This window comes from Corythoichthys intestinalis, chromosome 9 (assembly GCF_030265065.1).
Source record: "Corythoichthys intestinalis isolate RoL2023-P3 chromosome 9, ASM3026506v1, whole genome shotgun sequence".
Taxonomy (NCBI): Eukaryota; Metazoa; Chordata; class Actinopteri; order Syngnathiformes; family Syngnathidae; genus Corythoichthys; species Corythoichthys intestinalis.
Window position 1 is genome coordinate 31,364,103 of NC_080403.1, and position 16,520 is coordinate 31,380,622.

Sequence of the window (16,520 nt, forward strand, 5' to 3'; positions counted from 1 at the left end):
GGGTCTGGCTGGACTGTTGTTCAATAAAGCTTCCATACAGGAGCACTCAGACGTCTCACATGGATAAAGGATAGCTGCCCTCTGATTTGGCCCACATAAGGCTGTAAGTTGCTTTAGCTAATATATATTTGGGTATGCATTTGTAATTAGGTTTAGAATTACAGTTTGTGGAGTTACGTGTGAGCGATTTGTTATGAGAATTGTAAATACGTTAGCCTTCGCAGCATTTAAGCTAGAAGACTTTTGTGATGCAAATTAGGCTAACTTAATGTACTAAATTTACATATTGATCAGACTAAATGGACGTTTGAACCCCAATCGTTTTGTGTTGAGTGTTTTATTGTTAAAATGCGTGTCATTTTGAACAGACGTGTATATATGTATGTTACAACTTTACAAATTGTCAAAAGTGAAGGAAGTAAAAAGCTTCAAAAAGCACAATTGCTTTGTTTGCTGTCTGTCAAGCTGAACAACTTCACGTCTCGTGAGGACAGAACAAGTCATGTTAATAAAGTAACGTAAAAAATAAGATACTGTGAGGTACAATTAGGTACTGCTTGTGCGACTAAAAAAAAAAAAAGACTGGACGGACAAGATTCCGGCGTTGTCAAGTCGAAATCTTGTAAGTCGAGTGCGTCGTAACCCGTCGTAAACCTGTATTGCATTATAGTGCTGTAATTACGTAACACTGTTCATTGTTTTACAGGGGGATTCACTTAATTCTGACAAGAATAGTGCGGAAAGCACCAGCAACTATAACTATAGAGTTGTCAAAGAGGTAATTTTTTTTTTTTTTAATTTAATTTTTTTTAAATGCTGCATTACATTCGTTTTCTCCCCATGTCCAGATACTGCTGCGTCTCAGCATGCTTTGCGTCCAAGAGGGGAGTTCAGGGAAAAAGACTAAGAAACAGCAGCAGAGGCTATTAAGGAACATGGGGGCACACTGCGTAGTGCTAGAGCTTCTACAGATCCCCTATGAGAAGGTAGCTTTTGTGGTTCTGTATTGTATAATATGTTTAACATTTGTAAAAAATTGAATTGAGATTCTGTATCTTTTCTACAACAGGGTGAGGATGTTCGGATGCAGGAAATCATGAAGCTGGCTCATGAGTTTCTGCAGAATTTCTGTGCAGGCAATCAGCAAAACCAAGCTCTTCTTCACAAGCATATCAACCTCTTTCTTAACCCAGGGGTGAGGGATTTACGTAAATCAGATTTCAGCCATTTATTGTGTGATCCCTGCTTTGAAGTTTTGGCGAAACAAATAAAAAAAAAATCTGATCATCAGGGATTTTAAAACTCAATTTTTCTTGTTTCTTTCAGATTCTAGAGGCCATTACCATGCAGCACATTTTTATGAATAACTTCCAACTTTGCAGTGAAATCAATGAACGTGTGGTTCAACACTTTGTGCACTGTGCTGAGACGCACGGTCGACATGTCCAGTACCTTAAGTTTCTTCAAACCATTGTGAAGGCTGAGAATAAGTTCATCAAAAAGTGCCAGGATGTTGTCATGGCTGAGGTTTGAATTATTATTTGTTAATTCTTTTACGACAATTGTATAGATTGTACAAAGAAATGATAGGCTTAATTAACATTATTGATAGGAAACGGTAGATCTGTAAAAAAAAGCATACATACATACATACATTTGTTTGGCCTCTGTTTTCAAAACTTGACCATTGTCGTTTTAAAGAATGCCAGGGCTCCACACTCAAATGCGTCAAATGCGTTCACGAAAGAAACAGTGCTCACAAAATGGACTCAGACACCCAGCATTTTAAAATATATTGGGTGTTGTGGCTTTCTCGGTCAAGAAGTCTCCCGACCAGACTTAAACTTATGACAATCTTTAGCTTCTGCTTTTTTAAACTTCTTTTTCTAATAAATACAGTATATATTTGTTGTCATTAATGGGACAGTCCACATCCATGCTACAGCTGAGTCTGCCTAAAAAAAAAAAAAAATCCCATTTTAATCTAATTTGGAAGCAGTATACTGATCGATGTCAAAACTGATAGAGAATAACATAGATTCATAAGTTTGTAGTTTTATGCATTTATTATGAAAGTATTTATTGATTAAACAATGAAAGAATTGAGGAAAACTTAGCATGTCCATTTAAAGGGTGCACCCCTGAATCTTCTCCTTGCACCCCTAAAATTTTAAGTTTGGGGTTACTGTGCTCCAAGTAAAAAATGTTAGTCTGGAGCCCTGAATGCAAATGTTTTTTGGGTTGCTGTTCATTGAAATGGTTGTAAGCCACTGATGTCAACTGTCATCTCTCCACTCTGACTATGGTCCCTTCAGCTTGTGAACTCAGGAGAGGATGTCTTGGTCTTCTACAACGATCGAGCATCCTTCCAAACATTAATCCAAATGATGCGCTCAGAACGAGAACGTATGGATGAAAACAGCCCTTTAATGTACCACATTCACTTGGTTGAATTGTTAGCTGTTTGCACTGAGGGCAAAAATGTCTACACTGAGATCAAATGTAACTCCCTATTGCCTCTGGATGATATTGTACGGGTGGTCACACATGAAGACTGTATTCCTGAGGTGAGAATTTTTATTTGTTTCATTTTTTATTATTTTTAATAACATATTGATTTGCATACTTTTAAGCATTGTCAATTACTCAGATATCCAATGAAATGCTGAGCAAATTTTATTGATAGTTGTGCATGATCCCTTTTTCATTAAACGAATACAGCAGCTTCTTACTTAGTGTAATTTACACTGTAGTATTGGCACCCCTGCAATTCTGTCACATAATGCTCAATTTCTCCCAGAAAATGATTGCAATAACAAATGCTTTGGTAGTAATATCGTCATTTATTTTGCTTGCAATGAAAAAACAAATAACAGAATGAAAAAAAAAGTTAAATCATTATCATTTTACACAATTATTATCTGACAGAATTGCAGGGGTGCCAGTACTTTTAGCCAGCAGTGAACCTGTGAAAATTTATGTAGGAAACTTTTTTCATTTTGCAGATAAAGATTGCTTATATCAACTTTCTGAACCACTGCTACGTTGACACTGAAGTGGAAATGAAGGAGATTTATACATCTAACCACATGTGGAAGCTGTTTGAGAATTTCTTGGTGGACATTTGTCGGGTAAACAAGACTTCTTAACATGAACGAAGAAAAAAAGCCCCACTGTCACTCATGAACAAATTACTGTATACTTGTACATTATGTATAGTAGGATACGGTGACTGTGCATCATGCATGTTTGTTAATGTCCAGGTGTGTAACAACACCAGTGACAGGAAGCATGCAGATACCATGCTGGAGTGTTATGTAACGGAGACCGTCATGAGCATCGTCACGTGTTTCTTCAGCTCCCCTTTTTCTGATCAGAGCACAAGCTTGCAGGTATTCCGAACTTTTGAGTGTACCATTAAATATGCTTTAGCGCAAATAGGAGTTTTGTAATATATAGTGAAATCTACACAAGTCATATTTACTTGTTTTTGGATTCAAAGAAGAACCATTTTCCAATGCATTAAGAGATATAAATTTACCATAACGCAATATACACATTAATGAGAACTACCGGTAATACACTAGATAATTCTGCATTGCAATGCTTAGTGTTATCAGTTGGGTAGTGATGTAACAAAATATTTATTTTGGGTCATCTTGGTATAAACCTCATAATTAACTCGTACAGACGGCTGTTTATAATATTTTGGGTGCCTTACTTAAGTCATTGGCTGCCACTGACAACCATAGACGTCCAAACCATTTTCACTGGAATAGCTGTAACGCAGCTATGTCCAAAATCCGGCCCGGGAGCCAAATGCGGCCCATGGTCAAATATCATCCGGCCCCCAGCCTTTGTCATAAAATCAATAAGATCTGGCCCGCACACAATCTTAATAAATTGGTCAGCAGTACTGCTACCAGCATATGAAGTAGCTTACACGCTAAATGCTGCTCCTCATTTACCGACTAAAAGGCAGCAGCACTCCAAGCAACATGACCCCATGTGACCCTTTACTCCCAATTTTCTAAAATGGCGACAATCAACAAAAAAAGGTTGACTGCGACGGCCGACGCTTCAAGGATAGGTGGAAATTGGACTATTTCTTCACTAAAATACGCAACAACTTTGTCTGCCTCATTTGCAAAGAGTCGGTCGCTGTTTTTAAAGAGTTCAATTTGAGGCGATATTACCAAACAAGACACGCTGACATGTATGACAAGATTACAGGGAAGATATGTTGCGAGAAATTGAAGCAACTTGCTTGGTGAAATTTGCTTAAATATATCGTTCTACGTAAAGGACGTCAGCCAAGGTCGGCCCCCCACATTTTTACCACACCAAATCTGGCCCCTTTTGCAAAACGTTTGGACACCCCTGCTGTAAAGTAATAAACAAATGTTCGCTGGCTGCCAGCCCAGTTCAAATGGATTGGATTTTTACTAGTGCCAAACAAATTTTAAATCACATGTCTATCATTGTCAATGGCACTGAAAGAGTTAAAAGTTCAGTGTGACGCTACAGTACACAATTGTAAACAAAGCAACAATACATCTGTTGTCTAGGGGCTCATTAATTTGAGCTAATGTTTTGATTTATTAATTTAGTTGTTGAATTTGGTGAAAATGGGACATGCATCATAAAATACAATGTTCTTCTCTTGACATAGATGGCTCGCAATATGTATGTAAGTAACTTATTCTTCCAGTGCGTAGCTTTCCAACCTATCCCAAGTGGCTCACCGACTTTTTGTGTATGTGGTTGTAAAGACTGTGGTCGAAGAAGTACTGTATCTACACTTTGTGGCTTTTCTCGTGGCTTAGTCAGCACACTGACTTTGTTGTTCCCAAATCTATGGGTGTGTTTCACAAGCCTTGCTGGAACTTGGTGTTGATGATGCAATGACATGAAATGGTCACTTCATGTCTCAACCCTAGGTGTACTGCTGAGCGAAATAGTTTGTAAAGTTGTGATTTGTTACATGCAGTTTCCCAATGGAATTTGTCCATGACTTTCATTTTAACTTCAGTAGAAAATGTTTACAGTATGTAACCCCACATTTTCACACAAGATTCATCGATTATATCACTACCGTCTTTTGCAGGCCGCCATTCTGGGAAAGATAACAGAGGTATTTATCTTCCTCTAGGGCTGATAGAGGCCAATAGATTACTCTTTCACCATGTAGCAACCAGCTGTCAACCAGTGTCGTGGTGCGCAGATGGGTCAAAACGGCTGCATCACTAAAATGTTTAGAGGATTCCACAATAGTCTGGGAATTTAACAGATTCAAAGCTGTTGTTGTGAGCCACCAATGGTCTACTAATGTCACTCTCCATTATTTTGATTAATCTTTTTTTTTTGTTTGTTTGATGTAGACTCGACAGCCTGTTTTCGTACAACTGCTGCAAGGGGTTTTCAGAGTATACCACTGTAACTGGCTTAACCCTGTACAAAAAGCTTCAGTGGAGGCTTGTATTAAAGTACTCTCAGACGTTGGTAAGATATTACACTTCACTGGCATCAAACTAGAAGCATGGTATTATTTTGTTTATTTTAAAAATATATATAATAAAAAAGTATTGTGTGCCAATTTATCAGACTGTAAATTTGCATATCTTTTGACCCAGCTAAGAGCAGAGCCATTGCCATACCAGTGGATCTGGACAGTCAAGTGAATAACTTATTTGTCAAGTCCAACAATGTTGTGCAGAAGAGCCTCCTCAACTGGAAACTGTCAGCTAAGAACACTTCACGACGGGATTCGGGAATTCCGACCTCCAAAGACTATCGAAACATCATTGAACGGCTGCAGGTGTGCAAATAGAAATTTTATATAGTCAGTGTTAATCCTACAATGTACTGGCTTTGTCAATTTATCAGGCAAACCACTAAATATTCATTTTGACTTCATCATTTCTGCTTTCAGTGGTATTTGTTGGCCATATATAGAATAAAATAGTCGGTCACTTCATGAAAGAGAAAAGGGTAGTAATGAGGTATGACTATGGTGCAACAAACAAAAGCAGACATCTTCAAATTCACGTTCTGGGAAACGATTTCAATAACCTGAGCTGTTGCGTGTCCATTTCTCGTTACACATGACTGTGTGTACACTGGAAGTCTGTGACGTGCCTCCTTCTGGCCATATGAAACGATTTGGCTGAAACGTGCAGTTTCCAATCTCACGGATTTCTCAACCTTGCTTAATGTGCACATTCAAATGGACATCCCATAATCCAAGTGAGTTCAGCCTTATTTCCTGTCACAGGTAGTGACATGGCCCTAGCCTCAAATACTAGTATTCAGAAATAAAGGTATAAGTTGTTGGTGCAGTCAATCGGAGGGCTTTGGCATCCAATATTATTATTATTATTTTTTTTTTTAAATAAAATGCAAACAATGGATGAGTTCGTTTCCAACATGCTCTATAAAGCCTCTTTTATTAACAATGTTGACAAAGTCTGAGTGTGTTTATAGTGCTCACCCTATAATTAACGGCATTGCTGAATCCTGACATGCACATTTTCAAGACTTCCAAGCCTCTTACTTGGGCAAATGATAAGCCTTGTCTTGAATATTCAATATTACACGTCACATTTGTTTCCCCACAACTAAAAAATAAAACATCAGAATAATCACATCAGTGTTCTGGTCTGCCTAACAGTATTCACAGTGGTATGAAAAAGTATCTGAACCTTTTGGAATTTCTCACATTTCTGCATAATCACCATCAAATGTGATCTGATCTTTGTCAAAATCACACAGATGAAAATGCAGTGTCTGCTGTAACTAAAACAACCAACATATTTATGGGTTTTCATATTTTAATGAGGATAGCATGCAAACAATGACAGAAGTGCGGGAAAAAAAAGTGAACCCTCTGCCTCAGGAGACTTGAAGAGCAATCGAAACCAATTTTTACCAAACATTTTTAGTTAGGTGTGTGCCCAATCACAGATGAGTGGTTTAAAGCTGCCCTGCCCACTGTAAAACACACACCCGGTAAGAAATGTCTTGATGAGAAGTATTGTGTGATGTGCATCATGGCTCGGTCAAAAGAGCTGTCTGAAGACCTGCGATCAAGGATTGTTGATTTGTACAAAGCTGGGAAAGGATACAAACCCATCTTTTAAAAGTCTGGATGTTCATCAATCGACAGTCAAAGAAGTTGTCTACAAATGGAGAGAGTTTGTCACTGTTGCTTCTCTCTCAAGGAGTGGCCATCTACCAAAGATGACACCAAGAGTTCAGCGCAGAATATTCAGAGAGGTAAAAAAGAACCCAAGGGTTTCTTCTAAAGACTTACAGAAATCACTGGCACAGTCCAATATCTCTGTACACACATCAACTATATGTAAAACTTTGGCCAAGAATTGTGTTAATGGGAGGACTCCACGGAGGAACCCACTGCTGTCTAAAAAAACATCGTTGCTTGTTTAATGTTCGCAAAAAGGCACTTCGATACTCCACAGAAGTTTTGGCACAATATTTTGTATTTGTTTGGGAGTAACACACAATGTCATGTGTGAAGGAAAAATGGAACAGCTCACTAATATCAACCCCAATCCCCACCGTGAAACATGGTGGAGGGAGCATCATGATTTGGGGCTGTTTTGATACCTCATGGCCTGGACAACTTCAAAAGTTTATCAGGATGTTTTTCAGGAAAACCTGAGGCCGTCTGTCAGACAGTTGAAGCTAAAAAGAGGATTGGGACAGCAACAAAACAATGATCCAAAACCCAGAAGTAAATCAACTTCAGAATGTTTTCTGAAGAACAAAATACACGTTCTGGAGTGGCCAATTCAAAGTCCAGACATGAATCCCATTGAGATGCTGTAGTATGACCTAGAGACGGCGATTCATGCCAGATATCCCAGGAATCTGACTGTACTACAGCAGTTTTGTAGAGAAGAATGGGCCAAGATTAGTCCTGGTTGATGTGCCAGACTGTTCTGCAGCTACAGGAAGCGTCTGGTTGAAGTTATTGCTGCCAAAGGGGGAGGGCACAAAATATTAATGTGATGGTTCACTTACCATTCCCCCCCCCCCCTTCTGTCATTATTTGCATACTATCTTCAATAAAATATGGAAACCTATAAATGTTCAGGTGGTTTTAGTTAAAGCTGGCAGTTTTTTCATCTGTGTGATTTTGACAAAGAGCAGATCACATGTGATGGTGATTTTATGCAGAAATGTGAGAAATTCTAAAAGGTTCAGATACTTTTTCATACCAATGTATCTCGATGCATTGTCAGTTGTTCAAGCTATATATGACTGACTGTCGAAGTATTTGTAAGTGTTGTGAACTCAAATGTGAATAAATTGATTGGTAAAAGTCTTTTTAATATCAAACCCAGTTCAGATTCTGTTAATCTGCAGGACATAGTATCAGCTCTCGAGGACCGTCTACGGCCGCTGGTTCAAGCTGAGCTCTCGGTGCTCGTAGACGTTCTGCATCGTCCTGAGCTGCTCTTTCCTGAGAACACAGAAGCTCGCAAGAAATGTGAAAGTGGAGGATTCATATCAAAGTATGATACTAATATTTAATTCATTTGTAATAAAAAGTATACTTCTTATTGGAAAAGGGTAACTTTATGTGTTAAATGTAGTCATTTGAATTTCTGAATGCTGGCATTCATAGCTCTAATGGTGTTTAAACTGATATCCTTTGAACCCATTAACCCGTTCTCACATGATACGCACACTCTGCTACGTTGTTGTGCCTGATAGGAGCTCAGACTGGATTATAGACAAACTGGCAGGGCACGTGGAGTCAATGCAGTTACTCAGATTATCCTACCTCTTAAAGTGTCAACTTTTACCGTAGATAGATAATTCTGAACTCATATGACTTTAGATTGTATAGAGAAAAGACTTTGTGGTTTGGTTCAGATTTTTTATTGTTTTATCAGTCTCCCTATCCTATGTTGCTTTAAACAGCTTTCCAGTTTCACCATTTACCCCTATATTTCCATTTTAAGTGGAATAAGTAGAATAAGATGATTTATTTGTGTTCAGGAATTGAAGAGTCACAATTTTTACAATATGTTCATGTGTAGCTTTTCCTCCATCTATTCTATACCAGGCTAATCAAACACACAAAGCAGTTGCTGGAGGAGAATGAGGAGCGTCTGTGCATCAAAGTACTGCAGACTCTTAGGGAGATGATGACGAAGGACCGTGGCTATAGGGAGAAGGTATCAACTGCATGTTTTCACCAAACCCTCCAATACTGTGCCTTTACCCTTACATACTCTGATGAATTTCTGCAGTAACACGTTTTTTTTTTTTTTTTGAGGGTGGGGCTTATGGATTGATTTTAAAAACAATATTACTGCCACGTGAACGTTGTTGTTCATAATGCAACGCGACTCTGAATTTCTTATGTATAGGAAGCCACGTTTTTCTGAAAGAAAAAAACAGTCCAAAGTAAACCCTTTCAAAACATCTCTCACTATTAATGTGACCTAAACCCCATAGAGCTAAATTGAGGGAAAAAGTATTTGATGGACGTAGTTAAAAAAAAAAAAAACAACTGAAAATGCACGAATGAACACTCATAATTTGGGGCTGCGGCCGTGTTCTCAATCAACCCATCACAATTGAACTAATATTATTTTTGGGCATTTCAAAAATGTCGACAGGAGAAGAAAGATTCTCCCCGCTGCATTCCTCCCTCTTGGCTTGTGCTATGCTGGCATTGCTTTTGCATGCTGGTGTTCACCTGCCTTTCAGATGCAATTTTTAAAGGTGCAAAGTCAGTCATCACAACTTGTCCCAGGTTTGATGTAACACTTAACCTTCTCAAATCAGACCCTTGTTGACTTAACAGCATTTACTAACTTTGCATTTCATTTTTGTATGTGTGTGTGTGTGACTGAGCTTAACACACTAATGGAGCTGTACTAATTCTGCCCCTTATACTTTTTTTTCCAGCTGATTGCCTTTGATGATGAAATGGATGTGGCTGAGGTTGATTATTTTATTTTAAGTTGTGCACATATCACTCCCGCTCCCACTAACAGTGTAAAAATGCTTTCTAGCGTATTATTTGTGAGCTTTTTCAGCAGCTTTGCCCATCTCATCCCGGCTGAACCACTTTAAATACTCCAGGCAACTACACTACTGTGCATCGTATACATTCAAATTGGCAGTGGTTTCTTTTCCATGGGCCTCGCATTAACATTGTCTATCGAACAATCTGTGATTTCAGTCCACGTAAAGTTTGATTTTATTCGCATGAGCATGATGAACACCATACCTGTGATCAGTCAAAAAGTTTTTGATTCACCCAGTATACACTAAAAGTATCAATTGAAAAACTTCTTAATCTTTATGATGCTGCTCCAAGTATTTGCCCGGTGTATGTGGTCAGTACTAGTTCCTATTAAATTGTGATATAATATCTAGAATATATACTCTATATTTGCATAGCTGTTGATATGCGATATGCTCCAAGTCAGGGGTCGGGAACATATGGCTCGCGAGCCAGATCTGGCTATTTTGAGGGCTGCATCTGGCTCGCAGACAAATCTTTAATTATTAAAAAAAAAGTTTCGCTATGGCGACGGTCACTGGTCATACGCTGGTGTTGTGCAGTAATGAGCAGACGTGACTTTTGCGGCATATAATAACGTTTTTAATGCTCTGACAACACTTCACACTAGATATCATCAAATAGCAACCTAGATGTGCTACTTTAGATCCCATGTAAGTCCCATGCCATTGGCTGTGTGAGCCCAGGGTGATCATGGGACACGTAGTCCATACACAACAACCGGCGACAAGCCGGTTCGCAGTAATTTTAGTGGGAAAGTGGCAAACATACATGTCGTTGTGTCTATCTATCTATTTATCTATCAATCACATAGGCAACACAGATGAAGCAGAGACACTGTTCAAGTGGGGTTGCCGTATTTTGCTGTCGAAAATAGCGGCCGTGGTGCGCGTGTGCGTGAGATCAGGAAGTAAACTTTACTCGTTTTCAGTTTTGTTTTCCGCGTTGTCATCTAATTTTAGAAACCCTTTTGGCAAATGGCAAAAAGAAAAAAAGACAAGGAGTATTGTAGTTTTCAGCAAGACATAAGGACATACATGGGGCACTGTTTTTTTCTCTTGCTTTGGATGAGTCAACAGACGTAAGCTATTTATCCCACTTCTGCGTGATTGCAAGGTTTTGACTATGAAAGGGACAACAAGAGGGGAGTAATTTTTCAAGTCTTTCACCGAGTTCGCTAAAGAAAAACATTTACCAATGGATAAATTTGTTTTGGTGTGCACTGATGGTGCTCCGTGCATAAGTTTCTCAATGCCTGCATGAAGCTTAACCCCACCCAATTATCAACCAGACTACAAAGCCATCAGCAAAACCATGCAGCACTAGATGTCACATTAATGGTAAGAAAAACTCATCATTGACTAGCAACAGCATAACAATGTTATTAAAAGAATTTTGAGACTTATTGTACTTTAAAAGTGTTGAAATTAGATTAAGTGCACATATTACATGTATTTTTAGTTTTAAACATATTGTATGGCTCTCATGAAATTACTTTTAAAAATATGTGGTGTTCATGGCTCTCTCAGCCAAAAAGGTTCCCGACCCCTGCTCTAAGTCGTTCCTCCATGCGTGCATTGCATTTGCACTTTTTCAGTGGATTTCCCAGTCTGTAATTTCTTTTGACCAACTATGCAATTTGCACATTTAAATGAGTTTTTTTTAACTGCAAGAAAGACTGCACAGTGGGGGTACTGTTTCGATTTATCATAACAAATTAAATTCCTGTCAAAGGCAAAGTATGTTTGTTTTCCACATACTATAGTTTATCATGATTTGGTAAGATCACGCAACTATGCCTTCGGGGACACTTAAGCCTAAAAATTACATTTTTGCGCTTGTTGTAGAAAGGCAGTACACATAAAAAGGTTTTGGTTGTAAGTTAAAAACAAAAAAGCACTTTACACTTTTATAAGTTTTCTTTACTGTGGTTTCATTACTCATGAGTATATTTAGTGGGGGATTCACCATGTCATTGACTTGGTGTGCAGACAGTGCGGTGCGTTGGACATGTCGTACTGTAGGTGCACATTATAAAAGTATGTGTGATCATGACCAATGTCCAGAAGGAAGTCGATAAAAGCAGGTTCTTCTTTTTGGTTTGTTGTTGTGTAGGTGTCACTAGGATGCTGGGTGTAACTGCAGCCCATTTCATTGGTCATAGCTGACTAATATCAGAATGGGACCAAACCTCCAGTAGGCTGTGTATAATTTGTTGGCTGGGTTGAAAAGGTTTCTTTTTATGTTTTAGTCCTTCTGTTATCTCTGTAACCCTTGTAACTCATTAAATAATCCAGTTGACTATAATCGGCCTTCTTGATACAAAGTAGTTTACTGCACAGTAGTAGATTCACAGGTATGGATTGAGTTACAAGGGAGCCAAAGCCCCTAGGAAGTGCAACTGTAATGTACAAACAAAATGCACCCAGTTATGTGTTTATTACAAGGGTGTAGGTTTGCATAGGGACGGTAGGGACATAACACTACCAACTTTTCAGGATGCTCAAATTATCCCCACCATCTTTCAAGCAACCTTATTTGCATTATATAATGACTTAAGTTATATAGGTCAATTAGATTGGCTTCCAATTTGTTGTAAGGATAGAATTGATCCTACCATTATTAAATCAATTACAGTACTTTCAGTGTGTTCACTTACACTGACCCCTTTTCACTGGTTGAATGTGCCAGTCCATTTTTCCCCTGAAACGCACGTTTGATGAGCTGATGACTTGATCCCGCCACACCCATTCACAGCCCGACAGAAATACAACATGCCGCCTTCCCCACCCCCTTCAAAGACGAGGGATATTAGAAGTTTTTTTTTTCCGCCAGCAGCAGCCACTGTAAGTAATGTAAAAAGATGTCAATGTTGTGGAGGTGGGAAGACCTCACCAATTTTTCTACTGCTACAGTGCTTCAAGTCAATTTTACTCACTGAGATTTCTTGAAATTAGAAAAACATCTAACTGAAAATAAGCTTAACAGACTTATTTTAAGCAAAACGTTTGTATATTTAATGTTAAAAGAAAAACTTGTTCTTCAGAAATGTTCTTAATTCAAGAATATTGTTGAAGACATTATTTGAATGAATTTTTTTCTTGATTTAGGTGAAAGATGACCAACTTTTAGATGTATGGGCTCAATACGAACAAATAGTAATATTTACTTAAAGTAAGTGGATGAATCTGACACATTAATCTGCTTACTAGCCTTTAACACTCAAAAAAAAGATGGAGAAAATTATTTGACTAGATTAAAAAAAAAAAAAAAAAAATCAGATTAAGACGTTATAAGTTTGAAGTGTGAAAGTTAGTATAGGTCTAAATCATTTAGCCTATCAATTAATTAGGTTCATATTGGTGAGAAATGTAGCCCTGACCCCCATTCACCAAATATGTTTGGTTTTATTAATGTCCTGTCCCCAGCAAAAAGTGCACATGCAGGTTATGCTGTTATATCGTCCCTATCAACATTAAGACCAAACCTATGCCCTTGGTTTATTACGTACTTGTTTTGAAATCATTCCTGAAAAGCAAGGCTTTTCAAAATGACTAGTATTATACCTTCTTTTTTCCCCTAGTCTGTTAGATATAGATTAGAATTGGGTAATCTCACAATTGCTTTTATTTTAACTATTGTAATTGACACAGAGTGCAGTGATTTTTAGCAATCTAGAGTGTAATTTTGTCTTTATTTTGCATAGAAGACAGCCACAAAAAAAAAGAAAAAAACATAAAGGCCCCATAACCTGTATCCCTACACGCCACAATTGCCCATCCATCTTTCTTTGTACCGGTAATCCAATTCTTCCAGAAATAGCAAAGTGATCAAACGTCAGTGAAGGGAAAACAACACGTGAACATGCTGGCACTCTTGTAATCAAGCCCGATTATATCATTCACTCCATGTGCTCATGCTTCCCTCACGTGCACTTTCGTTTGATTCTCCAGGGCTACTTGCTGTTCACAGTTTAGACACAGTTACTTTCTTTTCATACGCTTTATACATAATATGTTTAAGGTACTAATAAAATGCAATGTTTTGCATGACCTTCATTTTTCTTTGTCCATAAGTTTATTGTGCAATGCAAATGAACATTTTACTCTTAGTGACACGTTCCACTCTCTGTCAGCTCTTACTTTACCCTCACCTCCGACTTGTTATTTCTGCCAAACAAACTCGGACAGACTTCGCTTGTCCTCATTTATCCTGCCGGACTGCTAGAGAGTGTTAAGTCAGGAGGGTGTTATTTTTTTCCACACGCAGTAGGGGGTGGTGCAGATTCTTAAGCACCAAGCAGCACTGTCCCAGTTTCCCCAAGTTAATACTGCACGATTCTTGGGCACAAGCCAGCTTCAGGAAGCTGTTGCATAAGAGCCAATACACCCCTCCCTTTTTTCTCTTTCCTGGAATTTAAGTGCTTCACTGATGTGGCAACTGGCAATGAAAGGGTAGCTAACAATGCTCACAATCAAATGCAACAAGTTTAACAATCTGCAGGTCATCTGTCATTGCATATAAAAAAATCCAACAGGCCTGTTTATGAGCAAGTTTTTGGGTTATCAACAACAACAACAACAAAACCCTAATACGAACATAAATCATGCATAATTTTCTTTATTATCATTTATATATCAATGTTCTTATTATTATCATTACAAGTGACAACTCAATTGGAAAAACTATCAATATGGGAAGTAAAAAATGCAGTTGTGTTATTTTGCTGCACAAGTTTGCACACCCTGTTACAATTGAGTTGACTGTGTTATAAAGTAAACTAGTCACATTCAAACTCATGTTAAATGGAAGTCAGCGCATACCTGTTGACATTTAAAATGTTTCTGAATCACAATAAGGTTCAAATGTTATTTTCCTGACATTTTTGTATACACAGCTTACATAAGCATGGAAGTTTGATTAAAGTGATCAGAAGGCTAAGAAAATAATGTATTAACTGGACAATAAATATACTGGTAATTTACCATGAAATACTCTAAACAGAAAATGTGCAATACTAAATTCTGTATGTCACACTGCAGCTTTACTGTACAGGCTGACCTGTAGTCTATAATGTGAGCTATTTTTCTCAGGATTTTTTTTTGTCGTGTTCTAATGCTGCTTCATCTTAAGAATGCTCCTTATCATTCATTTTATAGTATGCTAGAACAGTGGTCCCCAACGTTTTTTGTGGCACGGACCACTTTTGTGTGAATACATTTTATCAGACTAGGATAGATAAATTCTGCACACAACTCAAATTACACTTATTGTAGTTGCAATTCGTGAGAGCTCTGTGCTAAATTCTCTCCACAAAAAGTGATCATTTCTGACTTCTTTCCAAAATCTTCAAAGTGGTTGGGGACCCCTGCCCTAGATGACACATAATTTCATAAAGCATAAATTGCAATACCATCCCCAATTTTATTTCTTTCTTTTTTTTATTTATTTTTTTTATTCCTGTCTTCCTGTCTAGTGCATGCCTAATGTGTGTTGTACGAATGATTGGAGCTTAATGAAAAGAGCAGTGTTTTGCTGTATGGTTGAATAGTTGCCCTAAGGGATAAGTGATTTGCAACGTTGCACCATCACTAACTGACCATCTTCAAACCTTGACTAACATCATCCTTTTATTCCCTATCAGCTGGCACCTCCACCTGAACCTGAGGTCCCTGATGAGGTGTGTTTAAACCTATATTGGCCTGGTGTAAAATATGGATTACTACTCTTAATACGTCATAATATTATTCCCATTCAATCTCAAAGTTCTTCCTTTAAGTAGATTAACATTGCTTGTTTTTTTTTTTTTTTTAATTCTTCTTAGTTATTTGAATTCCTCATACATTTTAAATTCATATTCAACTAATTATGCTTTTGATATTAGTGAGCCTTGTGTATGAAGGAAGTTAAATGTTGTTTTTTTGTGTCATTTATGTATAGCCTACACAGTATGTCACTAGGTTGTTTCCTCCTCACAGTGATTTGTTTACCTCACGATTGACTAAATAAGAACTCGCAACAAAGAACTTGTTGGAGTCTCATTGTGTCAGAATGTTGTTGACAATGTCATTTTTTTTTGTTGATCAGGGGTGGTAAAATGGCCTTTCTTTACTGAAAACAAAGTGTTGCTGTTTCAACTTAGATAGAAATGAGCAATCTAGTGATTTCATAAACACGTCGATGTGTACTCAGCATATCAGCCGCCCTGCATGACACCGACTTCCCCCTGCATGATGTAATATGCACTCAATGCACTGCATGTCAAACTAATGTGCACTGTATTAACAAATTCCAACCCTTTCACCTTTTTCGACTGCTTTCTGCTAACTCAACTCACCCTTAAAAGGAGCTTGACCCCAACCAGCCTCAGAAGCAACTGGAGGATCAGAGGAGGGTAGGTCTTCATCGAATACTGACAAAAAAACAAAACTACCTTTCTGACCCCTCAGTCACT

General features: G+C 38.0%; 1 protein-coding gene across 15 annotated transcripts in view; it reads left to right on the forward strand.

Moving 5' to 3' along the window:
- itpr1b (inositol 1,4,5-trisphosphate receptor, type 1b) overlaps positions 1 to 16,520 on the forward strand; it is a 130,308-nt gene that overhangs the window by 37,534 nt on the left and 76,254 nt on the right. For 7 of the 15 annotated variants that reach the window (XM_057845338.1, XM_057845340.1, XM_057845342.1 and 4 more), the window contains 16 exons: positions 707 to 778; positions 849 to 986; positions 1,070 to 1,195; positions 1,327 to 1,527; positions 2,316 to 2,567; positions 3,006 to 3,131; positions 3,264 to 3,392; positions 4,673 to 4,690; positions 5,108 to 5,134; positions 5,382 to 5,502; positions 5,634 to 5,818; positions 8,389 to 8,537; positions 9,095 to 9,206; positions 9,946 to 9,981; positions 15,711 to 15,746; positions 16,413 to 16,460. In XM_057845338.1, coding sequence (XP_057701321.1) covers positions 707 to 778; positions 849 to 986; positions 1,070 to 1,195; positions 1,327 to 1,527; positions 2,316 to 2,567; positions 3,006 to 3,131; positions 3,264 to 3,392; positions 4,673 to 4,690; positions 5,108 to 5,134; positions 5,382 to 5,502; positions 5,634 to 5,818; positions 8,389 to 8,537; positions 9,095 to 9,206; positions 9,946 to 9,981; positions 15,711 to 15,746; positions 16,413 to 16,460 — 1,776 coding nt within the window. The remainder of the gene's footprint in view (positions 1 to 706; positions 779 to 848; positions 987 to 1,069; positions 1,196 to 1,326; positions 1,528 to 2,315; positions 2,568 to 3,005; positions 3,132 to 3,263; positions 3,393 to 4,672; positions 4,691 to 5,107; positions 5,135 to 5,381; positions 5,503 to 5,633; positions 5,819 to 8,388; positions 8,538 to 9,094; positions 9,207 to 9,945; positions 9,982 to 15,710; positions 15,747 to 16,412; positions 16,461 to 16,520) is intronic. The other 8 variants (XM_057845339.1, XM_057845352.1, XM_057845343.1 and 5 more) reach the window with 5 other exon arrangements.